This window comes from Crotalus tigris, unplaced genomic scaffold (assembly GCF_016545835.1).
Source record: "Crotalus tigris isolate CLP2741 ecotype Arizona unplaced genomic scaffold, ASM1654583v1 scf7180000018563.1161478300:1536566, whole genome shotgun sequence".
Taxonomy (NCBI): domain Eukaryota; kingdom Metazoa; phylum Chordata; class Lepidosauria; order Squamata; family Viperidae; genus Crotalus; species Crotalus tigris.
This window is the reverse complement of record NW_024097077.1, coordinates 1,261,746-1,278,607: the sequence shown is the minus strand read 5'-3', so window position 1 is coordinate 1,278,607 and position 16,862 is coordinate 1,261,746. Positions and strand designations below refer to the sequence as shown.

The following is a 16,862-nucleotide window of genomic DNA, read 5'->3' as shown; positions in this document are numbered from 1 at the left end:
CTCCTTTGTTAAAGGCCTTGCTGTGCTCTAAGTAAACACACACACACACTCTCTCTCTCTCTCTCACACACACACACACACACCTCTATTTTTGCACCTACATCCATCTACAGTGTCTATGTCTCTGTTAATGCTATGCATATTTTGTGCATGTATTTTGAAACTTACAAAGGCATGGGAAGCCCAAAGAAAGGCTGCTTTTGTCAAATGTCCCAAACATTTGCATCCAGATATGATCTCCTGGCTTCTACTTGATCCCTGCTGGGGATGGTTGGATGATCAACCAGATCCAACAGTTGACATCCCCAAATTTGGAACCCAACCTGAGATTGCCCCTCAGTGCTTCCTCTTGATGCAATATAAAAAATACCTTTTAAAATACTTTCTCCTATTCACCCAAGAAACAAGCACAGCTGAGATGTATTTGTTTTTGAAAATTCTTTAATGTTCAGCGCTTTGAGCTCTGTCATCGTTAATTCTTTTGAATCACAGCCTGACCTTGGAAACACTTGGCATTTCCTGGGCTTTCTCCCCACTCCCAACCCCTTTTTGGTCACCACTCCTTCGATACCAAGCTTGGTTGGGCTTCTCCCGAGAAGGCTTTTCTCGTCTTTTGGATGCACCGCTGGCAGGGTCTCCCACGGTCTCGCCATCCACACTCCATTCCTTTTCATGTTGTGCTTCCGTCGCTTTGGATCCTGGAGAAGCCCTCGCTAAAATCTCCCGTCAGGAGGATGAGCAGATCCCACAGCCTTCTGAAAGTTCATGTCAGTCTGTAAAACCAAGATTCATTTGGGCAAACTCTTAAAATAAAGTTAGGGGAGGAGGAAACTTGACCAGGTCCTGGGGACAACCATCATGCATGGATAACGGAAGGGCTGTTTCATGTTTAATGCAACATGCTATGAATTTGGGGATGTGTTTTGTAACATGTATGTTTGTCCTGCCTGCAAGAGGCCCTGGTGTTCATTCGGTGGGATAGCAATATGTCCTTTTTATTCTCTCTCTTACATTTACAATTCGCACACAAAAAACGCTTTGCATGCATCAGAGTGCAAGTGAAGCTCTGCCGCAAGGAGAATCAATCTGAGCAGAAAGGAGTTGGAGATATTCAACTTCTGTGAATGCAGTGTAAATACTCACACATACATACACACACCTTTGTTCAGTGTTGCTCACAATAATTTAAAATAATTTTCATAGACATTTAAACGATATAGAATAATATAACTTAAGTGAATACCCACCCTCCACAAATATTACTGGCATATTTACAATATCCTGTGCCACGGGACTGTGTTTGGAAGTATGATACTGCAACTAATGCGAGCTTAAGAAATTGTTCTACGTCAGTTCTCCTGCTCTAAGGGAAGGGTGAAGCCTTCTTGAGGGCTCAGCTCAACTGTAGAGGCAATTAACACTTTTCAGACATTGATTTTTTTATTTTTATTTTTTGCTGGGGAAGAGGAGCAAGGAAAGAAAAACCCACAGGTGATGATGGGGAAAGATGCTTATGATGGTTGATTAGAAATATCTGCATAGCCATCCGATTTTGGTTACAGTCTTTGACCGGAATGGAAGTATATTTTATAAGATACTTTATATGCTATCAATCTGTTCATAGATGCCTTAAGAGCAGCTGCCCCCCCCCCAAACCTTTGGGCACCAGGGACCGGTTCTGTGGAGAGAGATTTTTTCGTGGACTGGAGGGAGCCTGGTTTTGCATGCTGCCTGCATCCCACAGATGGGCTTTGCTTGTTTGGGTGAACCGGTTGCTGGCATGACGCGGCCGGATGCTGGTCCAAGGACCAGGGATTGGGACCCCTGTCTTAAGAGGATCTGGGGCTGAACCTGCGAATGAGCTGTAGGTAGTGGCATCAGTAGAACCAGGGCAAAAGAGTCAAGAAATGCATGGTTGAAGCTCCTCCCCTTTTATCAGCCTTTTTTGATGTTGGGCTGCTCTTTCCTGCAGGCACCCCTGGCTGTTGGCGCAGATTCCTAAGTGCATTTCCAGAATTTCATGAGGAAGATCATCAGAGATACGGGATCTCTACAAATGAAGCTGACATTTTTATGCAAAAACTTTTTGAAATTGTTGAAAATTAAAATTGTTATGACAATCTTCATCAAAATTGAGCAATCACGTTTCCTAAAAAAGAAAGGGAAATATATTTCTACCAATTAAAGTAACTTTGCTCCTCATCTGAAAACTCAGTGAATTTTGTAATTGGGTGTTCTGCTTCACAGAATTATCACTTAACATTGAAATATTTTCCAAATGCATTGAGATCAGCTTTTGTTGTGATTTCAGTCTGTGTATCTGATGTCGGGACAGTTTTGCTAAATGCTAATGAAATGAAATTAAACATTTTAGAACAGAGAGATTGTGAAGTTTAATATTTGATGGGTGCCAAAATCATGAACTTGTTCTAATGCTCATAATTGCATTTGGGGGCACCACACGGCTTCACATTTTATATTTAAAGCATGTTTTTTTTTTAAAAAAAAAACTGTTTAATTATGAGCCAAGAATGCTAAAATATGGCCTGTTCTGCCACAAAGCAGTGAGATAAATAAGTGACATGGAATCAAGTACAATAAATGATGATTTGATCCAAGATATATTTTTCAACAGGCCTGGAGGTATTGCAGGCAAATGTACAATATCTTCCTTTCTGTGCCGTCACCACACAAATGCTGCTCTTCTGGGTCGACTTCTCAACCAATGCGCAGCATCTGTGTGGTGATGGCATCACACACTTGTGTTATCATTTACTCCTCTGGACTTGATAAGGATTCTCGAGGATATTGTACCGTCACTAATGATCTTGATACAGCTTCCTACATTAAATCATTTCAGAATCTGGCTGAATTGTGATTTGGACAAAAATGTTCTATGCTTGAAGCCATTATGTTTTTAAAAACCATGGCTTAGCATTTGGGGTGAATCTGGTTCCCATAGACAGCTCACTAAATCATGGCCACTGACAGTCATGCACTAAATGTTCCCTCACCCACCTTATAGTGTAGTCTCTGTTTGCTCTTTGAGGCCATGGACTGAAGCTCAGCATGCTGGCTGGGGAATTCTGGGAGCTGAAATCCATGCATCTTAAAGTTGCCAAGTTTGAAAAATACTCAGCTGGATGGTCTCAAGGGCTCCCTCCAAGTCTAGAATTCCCTTGTGAAATTTGGTAACTGGTATTATGAAAGCAATAGTGTTGAATGAAATATCGGTTGTTGCACTCCAGCAAAAATTGGCTTAATTTCCATTACATTTGTATGTAATTAAAATGAATTACAATTGGTATGATTATTTTCTGATTCAACAATTTCATCCTCAAATTGGAATAATATTAAACTTGGTAAAAAAACTTTTGGAAGGTTCAGAGAGTTGCAGACTTGAGAAAGATTTGACGCCAGGTCAGGTCCCCTTGTTCTGTAAACACATTTGCTTCATTTGTATTGTGTATAACATCCTACCAGATCCACACATTCCATCAGTCTGGGGACGGAAAGGATCAAAATTATCCAGATCAGATAGATACAATTGGCTTATCTAACTACATTCACAAAGAACTAAGTGAATTGTCTGAAAGCTCTGATCTGCACCTCCCAACCCTGGAAGAGGAAGACCAAGGCCACGTATCCTCTTTGAGGCCACAAGTATTGCATTGAGTGATTCCAACACAGCTTCCTGAACTTATTCCAGGGCTGCGTGTGTCAAGTAAGTCAAGAGGGAGGCTGCAACTGGATGATTGAAGTCCTGGTTTTTTTCTCACGTATACGAGAAGCCGTGGTGGTCCCCATCTTGATTTTTTTACCCTCTCCCTTTGGGGACACCCATGCTAGGCAGGGAGCTTCAGTAGCAGCTACTTGCTCAAGACTTAAACAGTGTGATTTAACGTCACACTTTCAAGTTTGTAGTAGACCAGTTCCATCCCTTGCTTAGGAGAACATACGTGTTTACAAGCACACCCTCTTTGTATCGCATGCTGTATTGTTTTAGAATATGCCTTTTAAAAAAGCAATATTCAAAGAGGTCTATTGGGAAGCAAAAGGATGGTTTTATGCTGTCAACGTTAGTTAGATTAATTGTGTCACTAAAAATAACTCAGACTAATACACCAGCCTTGTATTAGCTTGTTCTACGGTGCGACTGAGTCATCGGCAGCTGCAGCAAGTGCTTCAACAACTGCTGTTTACATTATTTTTCTGGCATGGGGTTAGCATGTTAATCTCTTCCAAAGAGCCAATAAAAAGCCTGTCTAAACCTGGAAATTATGAAACAATAAGAAAAGGCCACTGCCGAATAACGCTAACGCTGCAAAAAGGGCTTTTTCCTCTGAGTTGCCGGCCGCTCAGCCATGCTGACACACAACGGGTGACTTGCGACTGAATGTCAAATTGGGGTTCCTACGCCAGGGGAGAAAAATAACAGGGATTTCTCTGCAAGAAATTTGTAGCGAACTGTGTGGGACAGTGTTTCTCCACTTCGGCAACTTGAAGAGGGGTGTACTTCCACCCCCAGCATAGCTGGCTGGGAAATTCTGGGAGTTGAAGTACACCCATCCTCAAGTTGCTGAAGTGAAGAAAGATTGGCCTAGGAGAATGGATGAGGAGGGGGTTTTGTTTTCACGCATCCTCAGCATAGCAGTAGGTGTGACACCACAATTCGAGGATATTGTAATGGCATTGTGCTGCTCTGCATCCTTAATACCATTGTGATTGCTGGCAGACTGGAAAAAAAGGAATAGATATAATCACAAGACATGTGATGTCAGAAAGGCCCCAGAGAACGACCAGCTGAGTTAATGGCGTAGCTCTCTATCAAACAATCCAGACTGAATTTGCATTTAGTGAGAAGAGTTTAAGCAAATAGTCAGTGGTATATCTTGCACCAGACCCTATTTTCAAAATGAAGGGTTGGAAATATATCTATATCTTTGTTAGGGCACCTGAATTGATCAAAAATATCAAACCTGTGGCCGCCGTGACACAAGTGAAGCTCGGACCCTTTTTTACATGAAATGTATCCCATATCAAAAAGGGACAGGACATCAATCGTGCAGTTGCATTGCCATTTTGCTGTTTTTGACCCCTTATATCATTTTCATAATATAGCGTGTAATGGGGTCATTCCTCATCTCTAGAAGTCACCAAATTTGGCGATTCATGACTCACAAAGGGAAGCTCTCTCCTCTCACCAATTGAAGTGTCACCAATTGCCGGATAAAGCCTAGATTTGTTTCCAGTTTTAAGCGACTTATACAACGGTCTTCCTCCATATACATCTACATAATCTACGAAGATCCTCAGTGCTTTGCAGAAGATTGGAAGAGAAATTTGAGTGCATGTAACAGTTTTATACAAAGTCCCATTCAACTGAGATGGATCACACAGACCTAGAAACATGACACAAACAGAGAGAGGACCTTCAGGAAAGGAAGAATCCAAAAACACATCCTATCCAAATACACATCCCAATAAAGCAATAAATGTGTATAAGCTTAACGTATCCCCAGGAGTGTCAAGAGGACGCATCACCACGGCTGCCATATTGATTGTCATCTTGACTTGTTTTGCACCCCTCCCCCCTTTGCGGATATCCCTGCTTGTCTTTGTCTAGCATCAGCAAGGGGGCCTGTGACAACTCGCCACAGCCAACGCGCAACGGCCAACTTGCTGCAGCCAACTCACGGTGGGACAACCAGCCATGACCATCTCACTGTGGGACAAGAGCTACACAAATATCAAAGAAATGGTGGAATAGAACCATTGAAGAGAGTATGCAAAAGGAGGGACAAAATGAAATGAAAATGAGAGAAATTAGAACAGTTTCTCACTTATTTTAAATAATTAAACTGAATGGTTAAATTGTCCCACGGCAAGCTCGGCGAGTCGGCTGCAGCGAGTTGTCCCGTTCCGGGGTGCGGCTGCTCTCTTGCCCCAGCTTTGTGCTGCAGAACAAGCCGGCTGCCTTTTTTTAGTCATCATTCCACCCCTCCCCCGGAGTGGCTCCTCCTTCCTCCCGAAGGGCCCTTCGGCCCGGGGACAATGGTCCCCTGGTCAGCGGCCAGCAGGGCCAGGCGGTCAGTAGCCCTGGGAAAAAGTCCGGGAGAACCAGGTGCCCAGAATGAAAATGGAAGAAGTCAGAGCTCCAGTGATTTTACATTTAGTTCAGAGTAAAGACATGGCTACCCGTTAGTGCTTAGAAAGTTTTGATAATATTAAAAACATAAATAAGAGAACCTTTTTTTCCTGCTGAAATGTCCATTCAAAAGTTTCCAGTGTTACCGGGAGCTGTCAGAATTTCCTCTTTTATTTTATCTATGAATCCATCATCGAAGTTCCTCCCAACCCCGTGTTTCATTTGTCTGAGCTGCTGCCCTTTGTCTCTACTTCATTCCCTCTCTTTCTCAGAAATAAGTGTTGGGGCAACAATGAGGGAATCTTAGCTTTAGACTTAGCATCTCAATCCCTCTTTCTTTCTTTCTTTCTTTCTTTCTTTCTTTCTTTCTTTCTTTCTTTCTTTCGTCCTTTTTTTAAATAGGAAAAAAATGGTCTCTGTTGCACATCTTGGTGCTCGTTCTGAATTTGAAAATCTCCTCCTGGAATCTGTGTCTATCGTATTGTACGCATAACTTAATCTAGGAGTAAAACTCTACAACACCTCAGACTGTGGTGGGCAAAGGGAGGGGGAATCAAAAGGAAAAGCTGTTCACCTGGAATAACATCATCCTAACCCATCGTCCCATCCCAGGGTCCCTTGGACTAAGGGAATCAAAGCAACTCTAGCCAACAGATTACGCATTGCTCCTCCGACTGTGTTAGCAAGGAACGAGTAAGAGATTGGTTCTACCCCCTTCCCACCAAAAAAAGGAAAAGAAACCAAGAAAAATGTGCAAAATGATGCTGTAGTTATTTTGTTCCACACTACCAAGTGGCGGTTGTGTCCATGTTCACGTTGCTCCGTCTTAAGGTCACTTGCAAGTGAACACTTCTGTCCGTTCACTGCAGGTGTTGCATTTCACAAAGCAACACCAGTGGAACTTGCAGTTGCACTGCCACACCTTGGTGTACTGGTGGGTGTTGTAGCCCCTTCCGCAGCACATCATGCCGCAGCCGTCCGCCCCGAGGGAGGTGCGGTTGCAGAGCCGCCCCTGGGTCCCCACGCTCCCCGTGGAAGCATCCTCTTCACAGTAATTGGGTGACTTGTCGATGTAGACCAAGTCGGTCTCCATCGGCTTCTGGTAGCTTCTGATCTGCTTGATCTTCAGGAAGGTCGGTTGCCGAAGCCGGTTGGCCCGAACCACTTCCACTTGCACGGCAGCGTTGTATTTCTCTTTCAAAATATATCCGATCTCTCGGAACTTGGGTAGTGTAGTCCAACAGGTCTTGGTGGTGCAGGAACCAGAAACGCCGTGGCATTTGCACTCCAGTTTCATCCGTCCTTCCAGCACCTGCGCAGGCAAAGAGGGAGAACAAAATGACAACAACAGGCCACGGCTTTCCTTCTGCTTGGCTGATCTTAAATGCTGGACCTTCAAGGTTCATTAAAAGTTACAAAACATCTGTAGATATTAGTGACGCGACCTGTCAAGATGCAGCCTATTTTAAATCCCACTGGTTTCATTTGGAGTACAGGATTGCATCATTTTCTCATTAAAAGAGAAAAGAGTTGAGGTGGCGCAGCAGTTAGAGTGCAGTACTGCAGGCCACTTTAGCTGACTGTGTTCAGCAGGTCAGCGGTTCAAATCTCACCGGCTCAGGGTTGACTCAGCCTTCCATCCTTCCGGGGTAGGTAAAATGAGGACCCAGATTGTTGGGGGCAATGTAAATATATATATACATTGCTTACTCGTGTACACCGCTTAGAGAGTGCTTGTACTTAAAGCGGTATATAAGTCTCATAAATAAATAAATAAATAAATACATTAAAATCCATGGAAATTAAACAAGATTCCTTCTTTTTGGCTGGAAGGAATACAGCATAGTATTTCATTCGCTTCTTATGGGTCCTGAGCTCACCCATACAACTTAATTTCTTGAAAGGAAAAGGAAAACAAGGAAAGGAAGAAAGGGAAGGGAAGGAATATAAATGGAAAGGGGAAGGAGAGGATAATTGGGAGAAACTCTACCCCAATGAAGACCTTCATAACCTCAAGGAGAATCACTTTACTATATTCAGAATGTCAATCTAAGCATTTTACTTCCAACTTCAGCTAATTCACGATGCCCACATTGATCTAAGTTTATGTTTCACTGTAGGATTATTTATTGCTTTTTCTTGTTATGTTAATTTTTCTTCCCGTACAATTTTCAACAGTTGGGAACACAATGGAGCCCATGAAAGACACGGTTCTGTTTCCCAGGATTTTGCAGTAGCAAACCGGGCTGCCGAGGGGAGCAACCGGATCAATTTCTTGACTTGCACTGATGAATGTGCAGCAGGAGATCTCCACAGCAAAGCGAGAGCTGGATTCATTGTGAAGCCATTTAGGCAAGAATAAACCTGGCAGGGGGATCAATTGCGCTTCCCTTCCTCTTTGCAGAGCCCATCGATGGGATCCCCCTCTTGAGGAATGCCCCAGATACAGTCAGTTGCTACGGGCAACAATAGCAAGACACCAGTCTGGGCTACATAAAACAATCCACAACCGTCCCTGTAATGTGTAACCACTAATTCAATAATATTGTTTTCATACTACTTACTTAAGTAGATTAAGTAAGTGCCTATTTTGGGAGAGGTTTAATTGGCTAAATTGAAATGCATGGCCTGCCTTCTCCCCTTCCCTTCCGTTCTCTTCCCTTCCCTCCCTCCTCCCTCCCTCCCTCCCTCCCTCCCTCCCTCCCTCCCTCCCTTCCTTCCTTCCTTCCTTCCTTCCTTCCATACTGCTCTTTCCACACCTTTCTGGCACAATATTTGAATGTGAGAGTTCTGGATTGGGAGAAGAGGCCAAGAAGCCTCAAGCTTTCAGCACCCGACATTACATCTTTTCTGACGATGGATTAACTGCCCGTATCTGTTCCCATAGAAGACATTGGTAGAGCTCTAGGATATAAATGGCTTCCCAGCACCGAAGGGAGACCATTCTAGTCAAACTACGTTCTGAATCTGACAAGGGAGCAAATCCGATTATCTGAGGCTGCCCCTGGTTTTTCCTCCAAGGGGAATCTAGACCAGGGACGTCTTTGTGCAGATGGAGGAAAGGGGAAGAGGTTCGACTGCCACCTCCTTCTGGCCTTATTTTCAATCCACTAGGGGTGCCTGGCTATTTTAGGATGGGGGGGGTCCCCCTTTTGGTTTCTCAACACATTCTCTACTTCTGCTAACCCGATAGCCCCTCTCTTGTCTCAAGAAATTTAGGTTCACCACCCAGCACCTGAATCCATTATTAGCCCAGGTCAACACAGCCTACATTGATGCTGCAGTGGCGTCAGGTATGTGTGACTGCGTGTCTGTGCATTGCGAGAGAGATGATGGGCAGAGTGAGCAGAGACGACAAGAGTCCGTGCCGTCTCCCCGGCCTTGTTCAGGGCAAAAAGAGAGAAAGGAACCAGGAACAAGAAAAGCAGATGAAGGGTTGCGACCAATTTGCCCCAAATGTCACAGAGTTGGGAGGATTTAATATTCCTCATTTGGACTGGGAGAAAGTCTGGAAAGGATCATTTAAACAGGAAGATCCTCTGGGCCAGCCCAAAATGTTTGGCTGGGATTCTCCCTCTCCCGGGTTTCTAGCCGGGTGTCTTCACCACGAGTCAGAAGCCGGCTGGGAAAGTTGTACATGGCGACCACAAGACCTCAGACGCTGCAACTGTCATCAATCTACGGTAGCTGCCAGGCACGCGAACTGTAATCATGTAATCCCAGTGACGATGCAACGGTTGAAAGTGCGCGGACTGGTAGTCTCTTTTCTCAGCACCGTTGTACTTAGAACAGTCACCAAACAAGGATTCCTTGTAAGGGTCAGTTGCACGGATGCCCTGTTTTGCCCTGCAGCCCCATGAATTTGCTCTGCCTCAAAGGAGAGTGAAAGAATATCACTGGAAACCTACTTTAATTTTAGTTGGAACTGTGCCTTAAGCTAATAATGTTTAGAAGCTATCCCTCACAGTCTTAAGGAATAAATTGCATTTCTCATATTAATTAATATGTATTTAATTAAATCTGCCAGTTTATTTATCGGCTAGGATTCTCACTCAGATGACATTGTCATTTGGGTTAGTCTATAGTGGCCAAAATCAGAAATTTGATTTAAGAAGTTCTACCTTTTAATATAATTTGTTGGCCAGAAAAAAATGGTTCCAGATTCCTGATTTTTAACTCAACTGAGTCAGTGCCTTCCTTGGAAAGCAGACATAGTGATAGGATTACATCTCCCACTTGATCTAAAGAGATTTAAAGGCTAAGCTTCCTCTTTTCTAGGACTCTGAGGTCTTCAAGTTGTATCCAGCATTGTTGCTTTTGAAGACACTGAGAACTTTAATACACAATTCAGTACGCCAAGGACTGTTGTGTTGTTCAAAGAAAAGGACCTTATAAATATTTTCTTATTCACTTTGTGTTAGGTAATCTTCTCTTATGGAGAATTAAAGTGCAGTCCCATACAGTAGCTGGGAATGCCTTCAGTTATAGATTGCCAACAATGAATAAATGTTTATATTGTACAGACCGTGAAGATCTTTGCAATTTGACTCATTTAGGACAGATTTTTTTAAAAAATGTCTTTGAAGATCAATAAGCATGAAAATTAACTTTTCTGGGCTTCAGATCTTCACTGGGAGCCAATCCTGAATCTTGGCCCAGTCTTTGACTTCCAAAAACTTTCCCCTTCTAGAGGGCTTTTTTAAAAAAAAGACTGTGCAGCTCCCTTTGTGAAAGTTAGTGTTGAAACATAAAATCCCTCCTTCCATCCCTCACATCTTGTGAAACATTTACAATCAGTTCCCCTTTCATTTAGGACAGACCATATTTATCAAGAAAGGGAATCAAGACAGGATGCTTCCAGCCTATGGCTTCACTATGAAATTAGGCATCAGGCATCGTATAATTTTTAGACACTCTAGGAATACAACCCCGATCAAATGTATAAAACCAGTAGTAGCATTTTGCACGTGTTAGTTTTGGCGGACACCCCCTACTTTTGTGTTTTTCTTGGTGGAGATATTCATTTTCAAACCAGATGCTGGATGAAATAAAACCTAAGCTACTTTTAACTGCCAGAACCGAAGGTAACAGACAGAAAACTTTCAAAATTGTTGGGTTGAACCAGAAGCTCCTGAATCCAACCATTCCTTTCTGGGTCAAGCTCTGAAGCAAAACCACCGACGTGGGCTTGAACTGAGCAATATCAGGCTATTCAGGCAAGCAGCATACATGGATGACATTCCTATAAGCCTGAGCCAAAGGGGTTCTTCTCAAAGTGTTAAAACAGCCACATCCTTTTCAAGGCCTATGCAGCTTCTTTGAAAGCCATTCCCCAGCTGTCGGAAAGTGTCTACAACACCACCCTCACCACCCCCACCAGTTTGTTTTCTTAGTGGTCACTGTGGAAGCATCGTCTGTATCCTCACACACTGTGCGTGCACACCTATCCTTCCCTATGAAGGTCAACTTTGCCATGGAGATCTTCTCCTTTTCCTCACTACGAAAGCTTTATCGCGTTTTGTTCACGCAGAACATCATTCAGCCCGTGACCATCCATGTACAGGCTGCAGTCTTACAGTCCAGATGCATGTCCCCAATTTAGCCATCCCGGGACCCGCAAAGGTCTCCCCTCTCCCACAGCATACGGCCCTGTATAATATACCTTTCTGCCAGCTTCATTGTTGTGCAGGTTCATCAGTCTCCGAGCACTCTTTCGGATTTCTCTGGCGTCGACAAACCTCCTGGAGAAGTCAATGCCATATCGGATGTCAGCAGAGCAGCCTCCCCACTTCCACCCTTCCTCCTGGTTGTAGTAACCTTGTTTCTCTCGGTCGCAACCACAGCTGCTGAGGTTTCCCTGGCTGCAGGCTGCCGTGATTGCGTGGGCAACACCAGCGGCAGTGATGGCGTAGGTGAAGGCGGCTTCTCTGCTCCCTGTGGGGACACAGCAGGGAAAAGGGGAAAAAAGGGGGGAGAATCAGCTGAAAGATCGTGAGAAACTCAGTCCTTGGAAACCTTGAAAAAAACCAGCACCTTTTGGCAAGGCGGCCAGAGTCTTCATCCTTCTGCTGGTGTTCTTCCACCTCGGCCTTTTTGAGGTGTGTGGACTTCAACTCTGGGAGGCGGAGAGACGTCTGGAAGTTGAACTTCATACAACTTAAAGCGGCCAAAGTTGAGCCATTATTCTTTGCCATTCTACGCCACTAGTTAGGGTCGCCACTTACCTGGAATTGGCCCAACTTACAGGCTGGTGATGGTGGCGAGGGAGCTTCTGTAAATTGGGGAAGAAATTTGAGTCCAACCCCTTTTTTGACGCAGTTCCATATGAAACTCCCCAATGGGCAGATCAGATCAGTTGACACAATTTGGAGGTCAGTTCAGAAAAGGCCCCTGAGAAGGATGGCCTGTATTGCTTTGAAGACCATCCGTTCAAAGCTTACCTTGCCCAACGTGGCTTGGGGGTTTGGGGAAGCTGTTCGGTGAGGAGACCCGATCAGTCCCATTTCCATCAGCTCTCTGAACCGCCTCTGCTCACACAGACTTAGAATTGGGCCTCAGGTCCGAGGGCAGCCATGAAGGCTGGGAAGTGCTAGTTCGCATTGCTTCCTCTCGGGCCCAAGCCCAAGGATGAGATGGCGAAATCCCACAATAGACAGAATCTGGCCAGACTGAAGCTCTGCCATTCTAACCTGCAAGATGCATCCTGAGAGATTCTCGGCTGCGACTATCCTAAGCTCTTCCTCCCCCCCCCCCCATCCGGCCCTGGACTCAGCAGCCCCTTACTGTACTCTTCTCTCTAGAATGTTCTGCCCCCGCCCTCAGAAGCCGTGGTGCTCTTGCAGCGTCTCTCCCCCCCCCACCCCGTAGGGAGCATCCCCTCCCCGAGAGAGGGCAGAGAAAGAAACCCAGGAAGGACCTCCCCGACTTCCCAGGCTGTGAAAGAGACACCGTGGGACCTCCATACTATCAGACTTGGTCTGATGTAGCCTTACAATAAAGTAAATTAATTTGCCTAGTTGTGGTTCCTGTTTGATTTATCTGAGCAGACTAACAATGCCTCCCTCCTCCAAGGTATTTGAAGAGGGCTAATGTGCCCCCAGAGAGCCAGTTAGGCACCCTTGTTAAGGCAGGAGGCTAGAAGCGCTAAGCCTTCCAGTCAGTTTCGGTCCAACTGGTCTGATTCACTAGAGAGAGATAAATGCTCAGGGAAGCTCAGGGCAGTTTTTCTGCTCTTTCTCTCTTTCCTGGTCTGTCCAAAGTTCCTAAAGATCTTTCCCCTGATTTGAGGTGGGCATCTTTTTATTCTATCTTCTTTATATTGTTGAGGTGCTGTTATGTTTCTAAATAGCGAATAAATAAATAGCACAAAGTTTCTCAAAGCAGATCCTCTTTAAAAGCATGTCTACCCCCTGCAATTTTCAGAAATACTTTTTTTCAAATGTATCTCTCTAAAAGTGTGCTTGTGTCTTTTTATTTGTATGGGTGAATGTATTTTTGATAGAGAAGACCTTAGTGAACTCTGCTGTTATTTGTTATTGTGTGGCAGAGTTCCTGATCCAACTCCATAGAAATCCATGGTATATTTCTATTTCCTCCCTATTATGGACTTTTAGACATTTGCCTTTTTTTTTAAAAAAAAGTAGAAAATATGTTCTTCTTTTTAAAAGGTAGGAACCAAATTTTGCTATTTGATAATAATGGAATCCTCTCTTGATCAAGCTAAATTCCCAATGTCTTCAAAGGAACATAAATGTAATTTTCTTGGCATCCATCCAGGAAGGTTTGTCTCCTTTCTCCCTAACCCTAACTTTCTTCTCCAAACCTCACTAGATCTTCTCATTCAGCCACCTGAGGTCAAACAATATGCAATGGGTAATGGGTACAGCATCTCATCCATTTTGAAGCGGGAGGTGTGCTTTTTTGCTATTCCAGGTGGCTTTTTGCAACCAGTTCTCAAGTGAAAATCTGAGTACTTAAAAAAAAAAATATCTTAAATGTAGACTTTCTGGGGGGCTGTAGAAAAAAAATCTTTAGGCAAAGATAATACAATAGATTAATGGATGAGTATCTGAACTGCAAAAACACACACACACACACACACACACACACACACACATACACACACTGAATTCAGATTAATATTTTCATGCATTATATTTTTTTCTGGTTGTAATGCAAACAAAGGATGAGGGTCTAGGTGGAAGGAGACCAATGAGAGGGCATGAAATTCATCAGATCCTGAAAAAGATAGATATGAGAATTTTACAGAAGAGAGGGTGTTTGAAGTGGTGTATAGATACTTGGAAAGCAGGAATAGTTTGCATTGATTTGTAAAGATGGAAAGGCAGCAAATGGAGTTGGTGCAAACTAGATTTGGATAACTTTCCTCTTCTCGGATCAAAAAAGCCAAGATGACAGTGTGATCAAAGCCACGCCTCACATTCAAAAAGGGGCGGTGCTTCAACTATGCAGTTGCGGCAGCCATCTTGACTTTTGGACACCTCCCCTCCCCCTTTTCTATCTTCTGCCTTTAATTTCTCTGGTTTCTTATTTCTTATACTAGGGGTGGGCAACTATGGCAACTTTACTGGCTCAGGAATTCTGGGAGTGTGTAAAGTTGCCATAGTTGCTGACTCTTGTCTTACACTGTTTATTTGCTTTATATCACCCTGATTACCTTGAAAGGGAACATATGATGGATACGTAGCTTTCTAAAATTAACTTGCAATTACTTTTGTGAAAGCAAAGGCTGGAAAATACTTCACTGTCTTGATCTATAATAATAATAATAGTAAAGTTGGAAGGGACCTTGGAGGTCATCTAATATAACTAGTTCGCTCTTGATCACTATCGAAGCACCAGATTAATATTTCCCATGGAATCTTATCTCTGACTGCTTCCTTCATTTCATCCAAGTCTGGATGTTCAGCCTTTCTCTTGGAACAACGGAGCTGATCTCTTTTGCAACGGAGGAGGGAAGTCTGATCTGCATTTGATCTGACGAAGGAATTCTATCACTGCATCTGGATCCTTGTTCAGTGTGTTCATCCTTAACTCAGAAATTAAACCCAAACAAAGACCTCTTTCCAGGTCGAAGGTTCAGATTTAACTCTTCGTCCCCTTCTGCAAACTGGAGACCCTCCCTAAAGGGGGCCTGAGAGGTGAAAGATTGCAATGCGGGGATGAGGGAACTGTCTGAGTGTTCCAGTCAGGCAGCTGGATTTTGGACCCAGTCTATGAAATATTAGAAACATGGGTGTAGTCATATATGAAACCTCTAATTAAATCAACAAAAAATATATAGTTTGAGATGGATGCTGAAGTTATGGGCTTATGGTCTGAATATCAACCTTTCCGCCCTGCTAAGGAACCCCTTTGCTAAGGTTCAGTTGAGGTCCTCTGGGACCACCAGCAACAAAGGCTTGAGGTCTGCAACGTCATCTTTCCAATTCACCAGCAGTAAGTAGCATCCTGCTTTGGAACTCCTGCTGCTCCCCAGAGATCATCCAGCAAAACTGGAGAACACGACGAGGAAACCTAATGTGCAATATTGTCAGATTTCTCTTTTCTCAGCAACCCAAAGGAGCAGATGGTTTGCAGTCTGAACCACGTTGCTTCTTCCAAACATTTGCACTCATTTTCAATATTAGAGCAGAGTTCTGTTTCACTCTGGCAAATGGTTTTTGCTCCACGGATGTTTCTGCTTAACTGTAATACAATGATATGGATAACTGCAGAGTGAAGTCATCGGATGGATGGAGAAATTCAGAATCCTACCTCGTATAACTTTCTCTCAACCTAATTGACTTTACAAAAGAGAAAGAAACAACCTTTAGAGAAGGTGGAGAGATGGCAAACCTAAGGAGAATCCCCAAAGACAATGCATTATGTAGGAGCCCCGGTGGCCTAGTGGTTAGAATGCAGCATTGCAGGCTAATTCTGCCCACAGTCTGAAGTTTGATCCTGACGGGGCCTCAAGGTTGACTCAGCCTTCCATCCTTCAGAAAAACAAGGACCCAGATTGTTGGGAATATGCTAACATTGTAAACCACCCAGAGTGTGCTGTAAGACACTATGGCAGGGGTATCAAACTCAATTTCATTGAGGGCCGCATCAGCATTGCGGTTGCCCTCAGAGGGCCAGGTGGGTGCGGCCAAGGTGGGTGCAGCCTACTGGGTGGGCATGGATGGAGTGGGTGTGGCCTACTGGGTGGGTGTGGCCAGCTCTACATCGTTCGTGTCAAGGGTGCCTTTGGGGGCCTGGGCAGGAATGGGATAGATCTGGGGGTCTCTGGAAGAAAGGGGTGGGATCAGGGCAAGTGCCGAGGCATGGTCCACTGGAGGAGCCTCTCTGTTCCTCTCAGGCCATGCGCGGGGGGGGGGGGGGGCTTATGGAGCTAAGACTGAATGCGTTTCAGCATAGAAGGCCACCACAAAATTGTACATTGGCTCCCGGCTGGCCTGGGCCAGGGCCAAGGCAGAGGGGGCCGTTTCCTCATTGTTTCCAGGATGGCTTCGCGGGCCACATGAAACCACTTTGCAGGCCGCATCCGGCCCCCGGGCCTTGTGTTTGACATGTCTGCACTATGGGGTAGTATATAAGTCTATTGCTATTATGGTAAAGGTAGTGGACAAAGGGCTCTGGACTTTTATCCTGAACATCTTGTCAACTTGTTTCATGCAAACTAAGGACCGTTGCTTGGTCCCTAGAGAAC

The 16,862-nt window shown here is 44.3% G+C and overlaps 2 protein-coding genes across 6 annotated transcripts in view; one reads left to right on the top strand and one right to left on the bottom strand.

Annotated features, from left to right (window-relative positions):
* ATXN10 (ataxin 10) overlaps nt 1–2,498 on the top strand; it is a 97,781-nt gene extending 95,283 nt beyond the window's left edge. For all 3 annotated transcript variants that reach the window (XR_005558037.1, XR_005558038.1, XM_039354603.1), the window contains one exon: nt 1,973–2,498. The gene's annotated coding sequence lies outside the window, so the exon portion shown is untranslated. The remainder of the gene's footprint in view (nt 1–1,972) is intronic.
* Nucleotides 428–16,862, bottom strand: part of WNT7B (Wnt family member 7B) — an 86,870-nt gene continuing 70,435 nt past the window's right edge. For 2 of the 3 annotated variants that reach the window (XM_039354608.1, XM_039354607.1), the window contains exons 3-4: nt 11,811–12,082; nt 5,349–7,460 (exon numbers count right to left, since the gene is read on the bottom strand). In XM_039354608.1, coding sequence (XP_039210542.1) covers nt 6,981–7,460; nt 11,811–12,082 — 752 coding nt within the window. In that variant the 3' untranslated portion in view covers nt 5,349–6,980. Of the gene's footprint in view, nt 7,461–11,810; nt 12,083–16,862 lie in introns of all 3 variants that reach the window. The other variant, XR_005558041.1, reaches the window with a different exon arrangement.